Source organism: Poecilia latipinna, unplaced genomic scaffold, assembly GCF_001443285.1.
Source record: "Poecilia latipinna isolate Pla-1442-1.1 unplaced genomic scaffold, P_latipinna-1.0 Scaffold14, whole genome shotgun sequence".
Lineage (NCBI taxonomy): Eukaryota > Metazoa > Chordata > Actinopteri > Cyprinodontiformes > Poeciliidae > Poecilia > Poecilia latipinna.
Window position 1 is genome coordinate 439,261 of NW_015112630.1, and position 17,192 is coordinate 456,452.

General features: G+C 41.5%; 1 protein-coding gene across 3 annotated transcripts in view; it reads left to right on the forward strand.

Moving 5' to 3' along the window:
• Positions 1 to 17,192, forward strand: part of dock11 (dedicator of cytokinesis 11) — an 88,894-nt gene that overhangs the window by 18,861 nt on the left and 52,841 nt on the right. For all 3 annotated transcript variants that reach the window (XM_015032003.1, XM_015032012.1, XM_015032007.1), the window contains exons 6-19: positions 85 to 180; positions 1,392 to 1,526; positions 2,791 to 2,974; positions 3,342 to 3,421; positions 4,667 to 4,750; positions 4,916 to 5,056; positions 7,207 to 7,485; positions 9,681 to 9,803; positions 9,892 to 9,974; positions 10,083 to 10,205; positions 10,558 to 10,634; positions 12,138 to 12,322; positions 12,420 to 12,485; positions 15,691 to 15,783. In XM_015032003.1, the coding sequence (XP_014887489.1) occupies positions 85 to 180; positions 1,392 to 1,526; positions 2,791 to 2,974; positions 3,342 to 3,421; positions 4,667 to 4,750; positions 4,916 to 5,056; positions 7,207 to 7,485; positions 9,681 to 9,803; positions 9,892 to 9,974; positions 10,083 to 10,205; positions 10,558 to 10,634; positions 12,138 to 12,322; positions 12,420 to 12,485; positions 15,691 to 15,783 (1,749 nt within the window). The remainder of the gene's footprint in view (positions 1 to 84; positions 181 to 1,391; positions 1,527 to 2,790; positions 2,975 to 3,341; positions 3,422 to 4,666; positions 4,751 to 4,915; positions 5,057 to 7,206; positions 7,486 to 9,680; positions 9,804 to 9,891; positions 9,975 to 10,082; positions 10,206 to 10,557; positions 10,635 to 12,137; positions 12,323 to 12,419; positions 12,486 to 15,690; positions 15,784 to 17,192) is intronic.

Here is a 17,192-nt window from a genome sequence, read left to right on the forward strand (position 1 = left end):
ATGTAGAGTCGGGTTAAATTGAATGTTTCATGATGTTTAAGTTGAATGTGTCCTGAAAGGCTCCGTGTGCTTTCTGTTGGCCAGGACACGGCGTCGCTGTGCTCCCAGAGGGGAGGCATCCTGAAGCAGGGCTGGCTGCAGAAAGCCAACATCAACAGCAGCCTGTCTGTCTCCATGAGGGTGAGTCAGCGCCAGCACTCCTGTCTGTTATTAACACAGAGTCGTGGAGGGGTTGGACACGGCACGTCAACCGTACTCAGTCCTTCTCCTCTGGCAACTCGAAGTTCAAACAGCAGCCATTTAGTATACGGTTTCTTGGAAAATGATTCATGCCTCTTAGACTTGTTCACATTTTGTCACATTATAACTTCTAATTTTAATACCTTATATTCTCAATATCCTTCAAGCTGTAGTATGTAACTTTTATGAAGAATATCTTTTTTTGTTTACACATTTGTTAAAATTGTCACCATGTTGTTACTGCTTGTAATGAGACACATAGTCTCATTACAAGCTCCTTCCTGAGCTGCTATTGGTGTCTGAAGAAATGCAGCACTACTGGTCAGAAACAACCAATCGGAGCCAGAAGGAGGGGCTTAGCACTGTCAGTCAGCCTCATGTACTCGCTGCTAAATGTGCTAATGGTGGAGAAACAACTCACTGTTGCAGGAAAATTGTTTATCCACTGCCATTTGTGACTGTGCTAACTAGCCTTAGCATTCACAACGGGCTCTGCTAGCTGGCACATGAGATTGTGATTGACAGCGCAAGACCCTCATCTTAGCTTTGATTGGTTGCTTCTAGTTGGCACTGGGAGTGAGTTCTGGAAGAAGGAAGAGGAGCCCAATTTTTTTTCACAGATTATCTGTCTCATACCATACTGTCATGACTGAAACAGTTTCAACAAATACGTAAAAAATGATTTTAATAAAACCTACCGATTGTTAGATTTGAATAAAATCTAATAATCTCTATAAACTAGAGGTGCTTTGATGAATCAGCCGGCTTATAAATCTGCCATGAATTCTTTATTTTGGAAGATCGACTGATACTTACATGTGAAACTGATCTTATCCATGGAATCTTATCTACTTGTGCAAAGGTGTGAAATTCAGCCACTGTCCGCTGGACAGGGCTGACTGACAGACCACCCAGCAGGTCTACGGTTTACAATAGTCACTCTCCAGTATTGCCACCTCAGTGACATTTTTGCTTCATTAGTGACTTTTCAGACTAAAACATTGGATTTGGCCAAAATCAGAATTGGCAGGTTCAAGTTTTTTAAAGATCAATGATTGGACAAAAACTGCAAAAAAAAAAAAAAAAATGCAGTTGGCTGCACTAGAATTTATTACAAAGTGTCAGGGTAAAGTCTCTGCTGTGACTTTCAGGTGTTCAAACGGAGATACTTCTACCTGTCCCAGCTCCCTGATGGTTCCTACATCCTCAACTCCTACAAGGACGAGAAGAACTGCAAGGAAACCAAAGGCTCCATCTACCTGGACTCCTGCATTGATGTTGTTCAGGTACACTTTGAGCAAGGCAGCAACAGCAGTCTTATTGTGGGTCCTGGTGTTAATGTGAGCTCCCGCCACGCTTCAGGGGCTTTTAGCTGCTTTAATTGGGGCAGATTTACTGCATTCCTCTGACTGGGTAGAGAAGGATTGGCCTAGCTGATTAAAAGGGAGGAGCTGCGAGTGGTGGAGGGGGGTGATGGTGTTGACTAAGTCAACTTGTGGGTACTTTCTTCAGGTCTGGGCTGGTTGCCGGGAAGCTTTTAGTTCGATGATCACGATTTCACTCACTGGGTTTAGTCAGCTTCATTTAGACAGATGTTTAACATTCACAGCAGCATTTCTTCCAGTTAGTCTTTGCAGCGCTTTATAAAAGTATTTCACTGTCACAACTTATGTGAGTGAAAAGTTTCTCACTGACTCTACTGTGTTCTCTAACTATACGTCGCTCCTCCAGACTAAAAATAAAAGTGTCACACAGAGGAAAAAAAACAGATATGTCTAACTGGACTATCACAGGATGTTAAGAATTAGTTTTGGGTTTAACCAGGATTTGTTTATGACTTATTTGGGATGTTATAATTTAATATAAGTAACTATCTGAGTTGTAATTGTTATTTCATAGAGTTGGTTAGTATCTGGCTCAAAACGGACTATTTGTGGACCTTTAATGGAGTGGACTATATATCCCATGATGCTTTGGGAGTAGAAGAAGAATAAAAATATGGACGGTTTCTCCTGAGAAAGCTATGTTTTCTGCATTCCGTCACTTATATCGTATCATATTATGCGTCGTTCGTTCATCCTTTTTATTCACTAAGGTTTATCTGGATAATCCGCTGAGGACCAGCAAAATTCTGGGGGGGAAAAAATTGCCACTTTAGTCCGGAAATTACGGTAATAGCTGTTTATTGGTGGCAGCGACTACCGTCAATCATTTTCCATAAAGAATTCTTCATAAAATAAAAAGAAACATCACTGTCAACACTAAGCATCCTCTTCATCAGAATGTCAGACAACAACAGAATGTGTTCAGTCAGAGGGTCTTCAGATTTGTTGCTGGACAGACTGTTACAGGAGATCCTTCTTTCATAAAGTATTTTGCCCCCATCGGAAAGGGGACAAATACTTTCTAATGACAGAGATAAAGAGTTTTCACTAAATAATCTGTCAGGTTGGATAATGAACCAGTTTCTGCTGAAGGCTCCAATCAGCAGCTCTTTTGTTTTACCCCTAACTGAACACTGAACCCTCTAACATGCTTGTGCTTCATCAGAGCCCTAAGATGCGGCGGAACGGCTTCGAGCTGAAGATGCAGGACCGCTACAGCCACTTCCTGGCTGCAGACAGCGAGGCGGAGATGGAGGACTGGGTGTCCACGCTGAAGCAGGCCCTGCAGAGCGCCTCCGAGGCCGTCCCCGACAAGAGGAACGGAGCCGAGCCGCTGGACTTCAACACAGGTCAGCTCTTCTTCCTACACTTAAAAAAAAACAAGCTAGCAGGGTGATAAAGTCTGAACTTCTCATAGCTGATTGTCTCTTCAGGAAAGAGGGTCGACTGTTCTCTTCTTTTAGCTGGCCTTAGAGGGAACATTAAGCGTTTTAATGCAGCTTGTTTGGGTCTTGCCAACTTTCTGTGGACGAAATCCAAAAACCCCCGACATTCTGATGAGATACTGGGACGACTAAGAGGTTCACTCAGTTCATCGGTTCCAAGCATCCAGGGAACCAGCAGATGGATGCTATTTTAAACTGGACAACATGGATGTGCTAATCAAACCTGCGAGGGGAGGGCTCCTTGTTGATGCATTTCCTCCTGTGTGATCAGATGACGACACGGTGAGCCAAGGGAAAGGGGAAGGTCTGCAGGAGAGCCAGGGGAGGAGCCTGCACTCTGAGCTCATGAAGGTAGGAACAGCACTTATCTGTTTTTATAAGCCATCATAATGTTTATCAGGCCATTATTGTTACTTATAACCATATTAAAGTTATGCAGAACCTTGCAAATCTATTCACACCCCTGAAAGTTTGTAATATTTTCTTAAACTTAAGTATGTTTGTTATATTGGAGTTTTTTTGTGATGGAGCAGCACAAAATAGTGCATAATGGTGAAGTGGAGACAAAATATTAAAGTCTATCTACATTTTTGCAAATAAAATCTAAAAAGTCTGACTTGCATTCGTGTTCTGCCCACTGAGTCCACCACGTTTGCAGCTGATGGTGTAGGATTATGCCTAAGATGAACCTCAGCTCCATGATCAATGCTCTCCTTACAGTTTATCTTTCAAGTTTTCAAGTTGAATTGAATCAGTCGAAAGCAGGGACAACAAAAAGCACACCACACTTTTCAGATTTTTATTTGTGTTGCCCCATATAATATAATGAGGTTTCAGGGACAGTTCAAGAGGTGTTTTTGCGATGCACTGTATGAACCTTTTGAATTCATATTTATTCTCAGTTTATGTTGAACACAATGATAAACTGGGTGAAAATATGATACATTTTAAAGCGTAAATCTTGAAGAAAATCTGTCAGAATACAAAAAGTTAAACAATAAAAAAAAAAGTTTTTAGGGTAAAAATCTTGGTCATCACTTTCCAGGCTTTTTTTTTTGCGAACATTTTGTTTGGAAACTCTTGCTTCTTCTTCTTCTGAAAACTGCTGCTTATTCTCATTTGTTTTGTCACGGTCTCATTGTTGGGTCGGAGAAAACTGGTGATTGCTGTAAACATTTTATTTGGAGGTTTTCTCTGAGCAGAGATTGTGGAGCAGAAAAGGCCTGAGAGCAGCTCTGTTTCCTCCACAGACCCTCTGCTGCTTTAATGCGTTTAAACCCACAGCTGCTCACTGACAACAAAGCCCCACTCTGGCTCCGGGCCTCTGCTGCTTCATGCTCCCGTCTGTCTGCAGGCTGCAGGCAGAACAGACAGGAACTGAGGTCCGCCTGGCACTGGAGGGCTTGACTTGTTTGTCTACATAAGATGGCCCCCTTATCCTCCCATTTCTCTTCCGAGTGAATGTCTTTGTCTCCTGTTTGAGTTGCTTAAAGAGGAAAGAAAGCACGAGCTCTCAGCTAAAGAGTTGATGCAGATACAATAAAAACAGGCAGAGGAAAGGTTGAAGCATTTAGTTTGACTCTGTGCTATTTGCAGTACGTGAGGGAGACAGACCAGCTCAATAAGATCAACAGGAACGAAGGCAGACAAAAGCTTTTCTCCCTGGACCCTGAAACGCAGGTAAGGAAAGTTTATGCTTTCAATACTTGCGTTTTCACTCATTACATATGTATCTCACTATTGATCCAATCTTCCTGATTTGTCCACCCTCCTCCCGTTTTCTTTAATCCCCCTGCCTCCCTGCCTCTCCACCAACTCACCCCCCCCTCCCTGTCCTACATCTAGAGGCTGGATTTCTCGGGCATCGAGCCAGACGTGAAGCCGTTCGAAGAGCGTTTCGGCCGCCGCATCATGGTCAGCTGCCACGACCTCACCTTCAGCCTGCAGGGCTGCGTTAACGAGAAGGCCGATGGTGTCCTCACCAACGTATGTTACTGTCTTCATATATGAATATAAACACACTGTTCACATATGAGCAGTGGTGGGGACTGCTAATCATAAACATTAGTTCTGCTAACGACAAAGCACTAAACCAACACACTATTTAGCAGAAGCTAAAGTGCTACACTAACATATATTTAGCAAAAGCTAATGCTAAGGTGCTGCAATAACATGTATTTAGTGGAAGCTAATGCTAAAGCGCTAACTGCCATTCAAATTATATCTGCGCTTGAATGTCTACAATCCTCAAGAACCAATTTAATTTTGACATCATTTACATATTCTATCATACCTTTAGATATTAGATATTATTTATTTTCTATATCTTGTTCTCTACTGTAGCCCACATGTTTTATTTTGTTCCTGTATATTTCTTGTTTGAATTTAAAGTTTTTTTGTGGGGGGAAAAGACATGATGTGAGAAGAGGAAAAGGAACTGCTGCATAAACTGTCTTCAACCACTTCAAAATAAGAGCATGAATATAAACAGCTAACTCCTGGAAGAATTCCTAACAGTCAATAGTCAAAACTTCGACACAGAAGTTTTGCTTATCAAGTGTTTTATTTAGGTAAAAGTTTACAAAACAACCGAATAAATTAGCACTTTAGAATTTATTCAGAAAATTTAATTTAGGCGAAGCTAAGTGCGCTAAACATTTTCAACGTTAGCTGAAGCGCTAAAGGAAAAATTAGGTCAGCTATTAATGCATTAGCACTCCACTGTATACAAAGATCTGCTTCCCAAATAAGACCAACGCCTTCCATGTGAGTCCTTGTATAGACGTGCATATTTACCAGCAATACACTGCATTCATTTTTACCAGACCAGATCGTGGTCAGTCCTCGCCCTCTGCAGTTCTCGCCCCAGATAATACACCTTCATTATTCATGTTGGTCTACAGAGAAAGCGTCACATGTCCCTCCCCCCCCCCTCTAACTTCCACATCAAGGCAGTCAAGACGATGCATTCACTGTCCTGTGGTTAAAATAAAGCGCATTAGAAAGAAAGATTGTCCCATGCATAAACATTTGTGGAATGGGAATGTGTGAATGTAAAAGATGGCATGATTCTGCAGTTTTCACCTTGAACACAGCAGCTACCTGAGCTCCTCCTCTTCCATTAGAGGCGCTGCTTGGACAAATAATTCCATTTATATTTGTGGTTCCAAAGCAGCACACACTCTTCCTCTTCTCCTCCCTCTTTTTCCATTCAGTTTCTGATGGCTTCACTGGTCCATCTTTACGTAATTGAACAACCTTTAAAGAATGTTTGAGCATCACGGCACTAACTCGTTTTGGCCGATGTAATGAATTATTTATTTTGGATCAGGCTAGCTTACTTAGAAATAGAAACAAAAATCTGGCCTATTTCCATGGCAACACATGTTTTCATAACTGAGGCAGATTAAAGAGATTAGTGCGCTTTGATTCAGACCAATTCTTTTGTACCAGCAAAGACGTTGCACAGACATCAGCCAAATCTCAAAAGTTCTTTCTAGAACTGAGACTTGTGCTTAACGTTAGTGGTGCACCAATAAATTGTCCGGCCAACAAATTGACTTCTATTTTTTAAATTTTTGGAGATTGGTGATCAGCCTATTCTTACACGAGAAACTGATCTTATCCACTGATCTCATCTACCGCCGCAAAGGTCTGAAGATCAAACACTGCTCCCTTTTGCTCTGGAGTGAGAGTCTGACTGACAGACCGGCCCAGCAGGTCACATCTGCATGGCCTGGTTAATATTAGTCACCCTATTGTTACCAATTTAGTGACTTATCACTATTTATAGCAATTTTTTAAAGAAGAAAATTGTTATCTACCTAAATTGGAATCAGTAGGTCAGGCTTTTTACAGGTCAGTGATTAGAGATCTAACAAAATTAAGGAAATCCAAGTCAATTGATTTGTGCACCCCTAGTTTCTGTAACCAAATGTGAGCGTTTTAAGTAGATTCTGGTTTGGATAAACTTGTTAGGTATTTCTGTCATTACCTATTCCAGTAAATTAAGTTAACTTCATTTCTGAATGGTCCCATAACAAACGTACTTAAAAATACATTGTTTAAACTATTGTTGTGTCTTTCTGAGGTTTTCAGTCCACCTTCTCTTCTCTCTCTACTCAACCCTGCTGCAGGTGGAGCCATTCTTCATCTGCCTCGCCCTTTTCGACCTGTCTAAAAACTGCAAGATCTCGGCCGACTTCCACGTGGACCTGAACCCTCCGTGTGTCCGGGAGATGCTGACAGACACCTCCAGTCAACTTTCTCCATCATCTGGCTCAGAAGGTGGAGGATCGGGAGAGGGCGGTGGAGGAGGAGGAGGAGGGGTGATGGTGAACGGAGACTGTGGGAAAGGGAAAGGCCTTCCTGTTGTCCAGAGGGTGTCGGAGGCTCTACTTCGCTTCCCCACACAGGTACAAGCTAAGCACTGAAAGCCTCATGTTTTAGCTCAATGAAGTCTCTAACCTCAAATGCTGAGATGCTAAATTGCTGCGTAGCTCTCACTGCTGTGGTTGTACTTTTGTACCTGCTATTTTCTTTTATGAGATGGGGATTTTTCCCAGCAGCCTTACCAAAGCAAAACCTTTTTTAATGCTCTGGCATACAGAGCATTAAAAAAGGTTTGTATGTCTACTTAGTAAAATTGTTAGATGGAGAAATAATTTAGCCATATTTATAGCGCTTCAACACTGGCTTGCACTAAATGCAGCATTGGTGTAGCCCTTTAGTTTTAGCTTTTGCTAAATACACTGTTGATGTAGTGCTATAGCATTAGCTTCTGCTAAATACACCACTGGTGTAGCAAATTAGCATTAGCTTCTGCTAAATACCATGTTGGTGAAGTGTTTCAGTATTAGCGTAGCTCATGTTTCTGACTAGTTCCTCTAACTTGCTAGTTTCTCTGGACGTCTTCTACTGGTTCGATGAATCTCTGTCCTACTTTTCCATTTCTGAATATGGTTGTTTAATTTTTCTCTTTTTTTGATTTAATTTGCCATCTGTAGTGAGGCAGATTTTTGATGATGGAAGTTCCTTTGATCTACCTTCAGTGTTTTAGGCTCTGGAAAAATGAAGCCTGTATGTGAGCTTTGGCTGTGAGCTCAGCAGAACACACACAGCTTGTTCTCACTTTTTCCTTTCTTCTCAGCAGCAGTCAGTCTGATTCTTTCCATGTCACCAGACCCAAGTAAACTAGAAACACTGCAGGAGCGTTCAGAACTCTTAAAGTTTTTCTTGTTTTGTCAGAAAACAGTCCAAAATTTCAATACATTTAGTTGTGATTTTTATTGAATACACCAACACACAATAGTTAGTTTTCAATATTGTTCACAAATAAAAATATGGTAAAAGGGAGAGCATCTGTATTACAGCGTAACAGAGCCCAGTGTAACGGAGTTGGGCCGGGTGTGGTCCACGCACGCAGCCTCCACCTCCTGTCTGCTCTGATAATTGGAGCTCTGAATCATCTGCCTGGCCTCATGTGACGATGAGTGTCAGCTCGTGTTTTGCTGTGATGGTTGCAAGGATGAGTCTGTGGCTCTTGAGACCAAAACGTTGCATTTGCAGCGTTTTTAAACCGGCTGCTGGGTAGCGATCATGTCGGAGCAGAAGCAGCTGGGTGCGTTCGGAAGACGTCTTTGTTTCTTTCCTCTTCAGAGTGTTTGAAACTGAAACCTTGAGCGAGAACTCTTCACACCCGACCAAATATACATGTTGCTCCCTTGCGGTTTTCCTGCAGTTTGACTTTAGCCTCAGCTGCTTCCTCTGCTCTTGTTTGTGACCTGATGGCGTCTGATGTCACTGTAGATCTCCATCAACTATGAGGCGACTGTGAGAAATAGAAAATAAACAAACGTGTTCATATCTGCTCTTTTGCTTGATGTGTTCCAACCACAGACTTTAATGTTTTACATAATGTGTGATAATGAAAGGAAAGAGTAGATGAAAAATGTTTTATTCAGCTTTATAGAAGCAGAATTCGCTGTGACTACAGTTGTTTCTACCAGCTTTGTTTTCTAGAAGCTGACAGTTTTACATGATTTTCTGTGGAATAGCTCAGCAGCTGGGTGCATTCGGATGGTTGTTTCTTTCCTCTTCATTTTCCCTCCATCCATGCTGATTGGATGGAGGGATGCCTGTGAGCAGCACTTCTCAGGTCTGGAAACATTCTCCACTGGATTTAGATCTGGAGTGTCCTAAGAAAAGACGCTCCCTTCCTTAGTTTCTTCCTTTCGTTCTTTCTTTCCTTAGTTCCTTTTTTTGTTTGTTTCTTCCTTCCTTCCCTCCCTCCATTAAACAGCCTGTATTGTGTGTCTTTTCCATAAAGGCCATATTTGAGGCGTTTCTATCTCATAGTTTCCTGTTGACAGATTCTTCCACCTTAGCTTGAATCTCTGCGGCTCCTCCAGAGTAACCGTATAGAACGATGGGTGTCCAAAGTAGAGATTGTTAGATGCAAAACAAAATATATCTTTTATCTAAAAAAAGAAAAAGAAAAAAGTAATTTTAATTTCAAAAGGACCAAAAACTTTAAATGACTTTTCGTCAAAAGCAGACTTGGTTTCAGCCATTCATCCTCTTCCTCCTCTCTCTTTTTCTTTGTTCCCAGGGCATTTTCTCGGTGACCAACCCTCATGCAGACATCTTCCTGGTGGCCCGAGTGGAGAAGGTTCTGCAGAACGGGATCACCCACTGCACCGAGCCTTACATCAAGACCTCGGACGCCAACAAGGTTTCACCCTTGGCTGCTTTTCACACTCAGCACATTTTACACACTCACACGTTGCTCCGTGTTCACGTCTCCTCCCACGTTTCCCCAGACGGCTCAGAAGGTGCTGAAAGCTGCCAAGCAGACCTGCCAACGCCTGGGCCACTACAGGATGCCTTTTGCCTGGGCGGCCAAGTAAGGCAGTGGGTTGGGGTGTGTGGTTGGGGTGTGTGGTTGGTCTATGCGGTGTGTGTGTGTGTGTGTGTGTTGGATCTTAACACTGAGCCGTCTGCTATGACCCAGGCAGGTGTTCAAGGACGCTCAGGGCAGCCTGGACATGGACGGGAAGTTTTCTCCTCTCTATCGCCAGGACAGCAGCAAAATCTCTACAGACGACCTGCTGAAGCTGCTGGCCGACAGCAGGAAGTGAGTCACCATCATCACTTCATGAGGAGGGCCCTAATTCTCGTCTAAGTTTGACCTGGCATCAGAGGAAGTGCCTCGCTCATATATGTCACTTTCTTTGGAAAATCCAAACTGTTCAGTATTTGTTCTGTTATTTAGTTTCAGAAAATCCCATTTATTTATTTATTTATCTATCTATCTATGTATCTATCTATCTATCTATCTATCTATCTATCTATCTATCTATCTATCTATCTATCTATCTATCTATCTATCTATCTATCTATCTATCTATCTATCTATCTATCTATCTATCTATCCATCTATCCATCTATCCATCTATCTATCTATCTGATTTGTTTTTGCTTTTCAGACCTGAGAAGAGCAAACTGCAGATCATTCCAGGACAGCTGAATGTGACCATTGAATGTGTCCCACCTGATTTCTCAAGTATGTTCACGTTTCCATAACAGACTGCTGAGTGTTATCAAGCCATTAGCCACTAAAATGGAACAATGCTTCAAACTTTAATGGATTCCACTGGGATCTTCTGTGATCAACACCAAGTAGCACATCTTTGTGAAATTTTAAATGTTTTTTTATGTATTTATTTTTTTACAAAAACAAATCTAAAAAGTGTGGTGTGCATTTGTATTCAGCCCTCTAGGTGAATACTTAGTTGATCAACCTTTTGATCTTTTCAGAGCATGATTCTTCCTACTTTATTCACCAGTGGTGAGCACAATTCCTCTAATGCACTAGCAGCAGAGCCACATTTTTTATTCAGCGCTTTAGCATTTTGATAACTTTCCACAAATTAAATTTTCCCGATAAATTATAAAGTTGTAATTTACTTTGGTGTTTCGTAAACTTTCCATTGCATGAACTTGGACATTGATTTTTAGGAATTCATCCTGTGATTAATTAAATGTTTATATTCATGCTTTTATTTTGAAGTGGATGAAGAATGTTTACGCAGCTGTTCTTTTTGCTCCCTTTTTATCCTCCCAACAACTTTATTTCAAACAAGAAACATGAAGGAACGAAATAAAACAAAGACAGAAGAGATCAAGTTATAAACATAGATGCAATGTCTGAGAGTGTTACATTACAGAACGTGCCAGTTATTAGTGTTAACTTCTGCTAAAGACAGTGTTGGTGTTGCGCTTTAGCGTTAGCTTCTGCTAAATACTGGGTTGGTGTAGAGCTGTACTGTTAGCGGAACTAAGGTTTATAAATAGTGCTTTAGGGTTAGCACAACTCAGTTTCTAGACATCAGTTTACACCACTGCTGCTTACTAATGAGGTGAATTTGAAGACAATGTCAACATCTAAAGTAAAGGGGTTGTGTAAATAAATAAATAAAATGACATCATTTTAGCTCTGCACTGCCTTGAGTCGGGCTGTAACTTAGTTTTTTCTGACAAAATGTGAGAAAGTCCAAGCGGTCAGAAGGCGCTGTATCAAAGTTCTGTGGTCTCTTGTTTCCTCGTTCAGCTGTTGGTACTTTTATCTAGAGCACAAAAGAAAAGAGGAAGCCTAAGTTTCTAGATCGGCACGATTACATCGGCCACGATTACATCGAAAGAATTTGTAAAGATCAAACAAGTAGTGATCTTTTAGAACATGCATCTTGTCAGATGAGTGTTTCTGGTGGTGATTAAGAGAAAAATAGGTCATGTTTTTGGCTGATTGACACAGTCCAAATGGAAATAATGTGTGACAGTTTGAGATCATCTGGTGTGTTGATGGAAGTGCATGAAAGACGTAGTTCAGAAAAGCAGCTCAGCATCTTTTGTGATTGATGCTTCCCTCTGTTTTTATGCATCTGGGTTTGTACTGTGACATGGCTTCATGTTGATCCCCTCAGTTAGTGGATGATGGAATCTGGAAAGCAGAAGTCAGCTCTGCTTTTCTCCGTCCTCTGAGCTGACGGAGCTCTCTGTGCTGCAGATACGGTGACGTCCTCCTACATCCCCGTCAAACCCTTCGAGGACGGCTGCGAGCGGGTTTCCGTGGAGATCGAGGAGTTCCTCCCCGTGGAGGCCAAGTACAACTACCCCTTCACCACCTACAAGAACCAGCTCTACATCTACCCCCTGCAGCTGAAATACGACAACCAGAAGACCTTCACCAAGGTAAAGCCGACCAGAGCCGTGTGTGTGATCTGACAGTGAGGCAGATGTGACACATCGGACTCAGCGGGTCGCTGACTGCTCCTCCCTCCTTCTTCAGGCTCGGAACATCGCTGTCTGCATGCAGTTCAAAGATTCAGATGAGGAAGGTTCTGTCCCTTTAAAGGTGAGTCTCTAAAGCAAAGTCAGCCCCCTTTGCAATTATATTCTGAAATGAAATGCAGCACAACCAGTTACCTTCAGAAGTCACCTAACTGGTAAATAGAGCTCCTCTGTGTGTCATTTACACCATATTTACGGTGTAAATGAAGTACATTTAGCAGTTTTAAGTACCTCTTTTTCTCAATATTAAGAATTTTGGATGCACAGATTTTGCTAATTTTGGGAGATTGGTGATCAGCCAATACTTACCTGATCTTACCCTCCTCTGCAAAGGCCTGAAAATCAGCCAGTGCTCCCTTTTGTGGAGAGAGACGACTGACTGACCCGTCCACTGGGTCACTTCTACCCCGTTATGGCCAACTTAATGACTTTCTCACTACGTTTAGCAACATTTCAGACTAAAAAAAATCGATATTGGCCAAATCAGAATCTGCATGTCAGCCAGAAAACTGCAACTATAACTATAAGCTGTTGGATCAGCAGACACTACGAAGGTTTATGTGTGGGCCGAGAGGGTGCTGGCTGAGAAAAAGAAAATTCTGCTTGAAAATCAGATAAAGATTCACCTGTTTGGTCCGCAGAAGTTTGTTTTTAATTAGCTGAAGGGTGGATTTGAACTGTCAAACGTGGTAGTGGTCGTGTCATGATGGGGGGTCTGCTTCGCTGCTGGTGTTTTTTCTTTTCTGCAGAGAAGAACCATCTCTGGTTGGCGTTCCAACCGCATAGGTGACCCAAACACATGAAACTGGTTTTACAATGGATAAAGTGGACAAACACTCAACGCCAACCTTGGTCCAATCCAAAATATAATAATGATACTGAGAATCTGGGTCTGTCAGGTAACAGAACTTTTTAAAGGAACATCAGTAATTCTGTCAAGAAGAGAGATCAAATCTGAATCTTGCCCAGCCTTTGTTATTATGGCTGGGTGATGAATGGTCGTGTTTTTTTTTTCTCTCTTTGGTTGTTTTATTTCTCACTTTCAAAAACATTCACGTTTGATGCTTTTGATTAAACCGAGTCAGACGAATGAAGAAAAGCAGTCAGGCGAGTCGCTTGTCCGCTGAAACACCCCCACACACACCTGGCACATCACCTCAGGTTCAGCCAATGGAAATAGTTTTGTTCAGGCAGCAGGAGCCAGCAGCACCACCTGCCTGGAGATGTAATCAGGGCCAAGCGGAAGAATGGGAAGGTTCGACGTTTTTGTGTTGGACTCAGACGTGCCTGAGAGGATGTAGCCCGGTGGCTGATAGACGCTTCCCCTGGGCTGTAAGCTGACGATGCACTCACTCATTCACAAGTCAGCTTCCAGCTACATGAGACATCAGCTGGGATCGCGTTTCATATGATGAAAATGTGACGAGTTGGGTCAGGTTTTCTCTGAGCAAAAGCTGCCTGGTGTTGGGTTTGTGTGTGATGTGGTGCAAGCTCCAACAGGACAGCATGTTGGGGGAGAGCTGTGATAAGATCTGGAGCAGCCGCTCCTCCACCCTCATCCTGAGTCAGGTAATCATGGCCACCATCGGCCTGCCCGCCGCAATCGGCCTGCCCGCCGCAGAGCGCTGGGCCTCCAGGCATGTGTCTGCACTCAGTTCCTGCAGCATCGATAAACCTTCCATCTCTGCTTCTAACCTGGTGGGACTTAAACACCCAGAATGCCTCTGGAGCCACTTGGTCCATTTCCAGCCATGCTGTCTCTGGCTGGGACGGCTTGTTATCATTCATTTCAGATGACAGCATTTGTTAACGTCCTAATTAAAGCGCTAGCTCGTCGGAGCGGTGTGGAATTCTTGTTTGTCTCTCCTCATTAGAAACATTCTGACCAGCAGCCGCTTGATCCCGCACACATGACCGTGTTTTTCCATAAAGCCTCTGCCGATGAGGGTTCCTGCTCTGCTTAGATCAGTTTGATTTCGTTTAACTGTACAGAGGTGGGAAGTGTAAGTATGTGATATGATGTTTTGGGTTTGTAGTTGGCATCCAATTCCTAGCAAAAACAATACATTTCACAAGCTTTCAAAAAAGTTTAGCTTTAAAAAAAAGCTGAGAAAAAAAAAAAAAATCAGAATTGTGAGAATTGAGTCAGAAAGCTGAGAAAAAAATGAATAAATTTGAGAAAAAAGTGGACTTTTTAGACAAAAATCTGAATTCTGAGGGGGAAAAACAGTCAGAAATCTGAGAAAACAAAAGTAGAAAAAGAATAAAGAAATCTTTTATTGGTCCTACTTTTAATCAATACTGGGGATATTTCTTTTACTCAAATAAAAGCAAAAATTGCATATTTTACATTATGACTGTATTCACTAATGATGAAAAGTGTCATAATAAAAGTTGTAAATTCTAAATTTGAAAAGTTTAAAAAGTTAAAATGTTTTTGAGGAGTCAGCAGTTAACCTGCATCCTGAAATCATCTGCAGGAAAAAAAAAAACATAAACTACTGAAAATCTGTCAGATTGTGAACATCAGCATGTCCACACATTTTTATGTAGGCATCCATCTGGAAGATGCAATACAACCAACCCCAGGACTGAAGAGTGAGAACATCCTATTGTTGCTTTAGAATGGCCCAGTCAAAGTCCACACATAAGCGCGATTGATAATTTGTGTTCACAGATGCTGTCCATCTTGAGCTCTATCACATTGAAAATATGTAAAAATGCCAGTCAGTCTCTACTTGTTGGTTGAAACTGACAAAAATCTGAAAACATAAAACCTGAAACTGACATTAATTTAAAAAGTTTAATTAAAAACCAGCTGAGAGAAAGATGCAGTTTAATCTCTTCTTATTCTGGACACATTCTTTTGTTTTTCAGATTGAAAGTTCAAAATTTAACATTTAGTTTAAACTTTTCTCTTTTCAATTTCAACTAGTTTTTGTTTTCACAAATAGAATAATTATGTCTCTTTTTTGCCTCCATATGGTTGCAACACATTTTGACATGTTATTATGTTATGTCTTTACCCAACAAAATACTGAAAGAATCTTCAAGCATTACGGAGTGGTTCAATCTGTGTAAATCATTATGATTATGCTGTTTCAGAATAAAACATTTTTGTCCACTTGGACTGAATCTTTTCCACGTCTGAACTGAACTGCTCAGTTGCTCATCAAAGCAGTGCCATGCTGTACTTCGTCTTGATGTTGTCAGTGACCTCAGGTTTCGGTGAATCTCACGGCTCATTGTGTGTTTTACTTCCTTCTCAGTGCATCTACGGCAAGCCGGGGGACTCTCTCTTTGCCAGCAGCGCCTACGCAGCCGTCCTGCACCACAACCAGAGCCCCGACTTCTACGACGAGGTCAGACTCCGTCCCGTCCGTTTTAACTGGTGTCCTGACTGTAAACTATGAAGTGTGGAGTAAGACGTTCGCTCAGGCGGGCTGGGCTTTCTTCAAACCTCTCAGGATATTTGCTTGTTACTGAAATGCCTGAGCAGCCTGAGATAATCCCATAAATCTGCCCCGGGACAGAGCTGTGAACTCACTGATTCCTCAGCACTCACCGAGCCTGGAGCTGAGTGAAAGAACAAGGCGGTTGTTCAGAGGGGGTGTGGTGGGGGGTCAGGGGGGTCCATATGGCTGTGGAATCATGGGGATTAGGATCTTAAGCAGATTTAACATAACCTGCCTCAGTGTTCATGGAGGAGTTTCTCCAAAAATGACACAGTGATCAAGGATTTGTTCCTGTATAAAATGTAAATATAGACGGGCTTGTTTAGCCATCACAATCTCATGCAAATTTCTAACACGTCTACTCCATATTTTTTCCAAAAAAGAGAATCTTAAAAATTAACTGCAGTTGAGAATTCAGTCTCTGTTGCTTCCCAGATCTAGATTTTTCCCACCAGCTCCAACTGTTCTCTGCATCATATTTCATTTCCTGTCATAAAATCGCCATGTGAATCACAGGCAAACGGCTTTTCCTTTGCTGCTGCTGCCCTCTAGTGGAGCTAAAGTGTTCTGCTGCGTCACAAGAGCATGTGGGGTCAAAGCATGCAGCAGAGGTAGAAATAATGTCATAGATATTGGCTTTTATTAATAATCAGTTTTGCTTTTTGTCCACATGCAGTCTTTTGAAAAAAATTATCCATAACTAGGTAGAAAGTTTTAAAGCAAATGTGGCAAGATATTCTTTTATTACCTGCTTTTTATAGACCTGAAGTATAAAAGGTCTGGAAAGCAACTGGTTTAGATTTAGTAATTTAGTTCTGAAAACGTATATTTAAAAAAAGCATAGGATGTTTAAGGTTCCACACTTTATGCTTTATTCTGTTATGTAAAAGACGATAAAAGAATAAAATGTTCCCGCCTTTGATTTATATCTAGTTTACGTTTTTCATCTCAACTTGAACTTTTAATCTTCACAATGCCCAATAAAATCTGCATTTGAGATACTGATTTTTCTTCCTTAAAGTAGATTTCTGTCTTCTGTTTTCTAGATTTTTTTTTTTTGCTTTAAAATATAGCTGTTTCTCTTAATGAAGGAAAAATGAAAATAATACACTTTGGTAGGGCACCACACTATAAATAAGGCAAGAACATGGACATTAATGGGTCATTACTTAGAATTACTGTTTAAGAGAAACCACAAACGCTCATTATTTGGTTTATTTTAAAGGTCTTCTTTGTTTTTCTTTGTTTTTCTTGTAGTTCCTTCTGAGCTCAGTTTTAGGTTGTTAAAACTGGGCCTGTTTAAACACTACACTTGA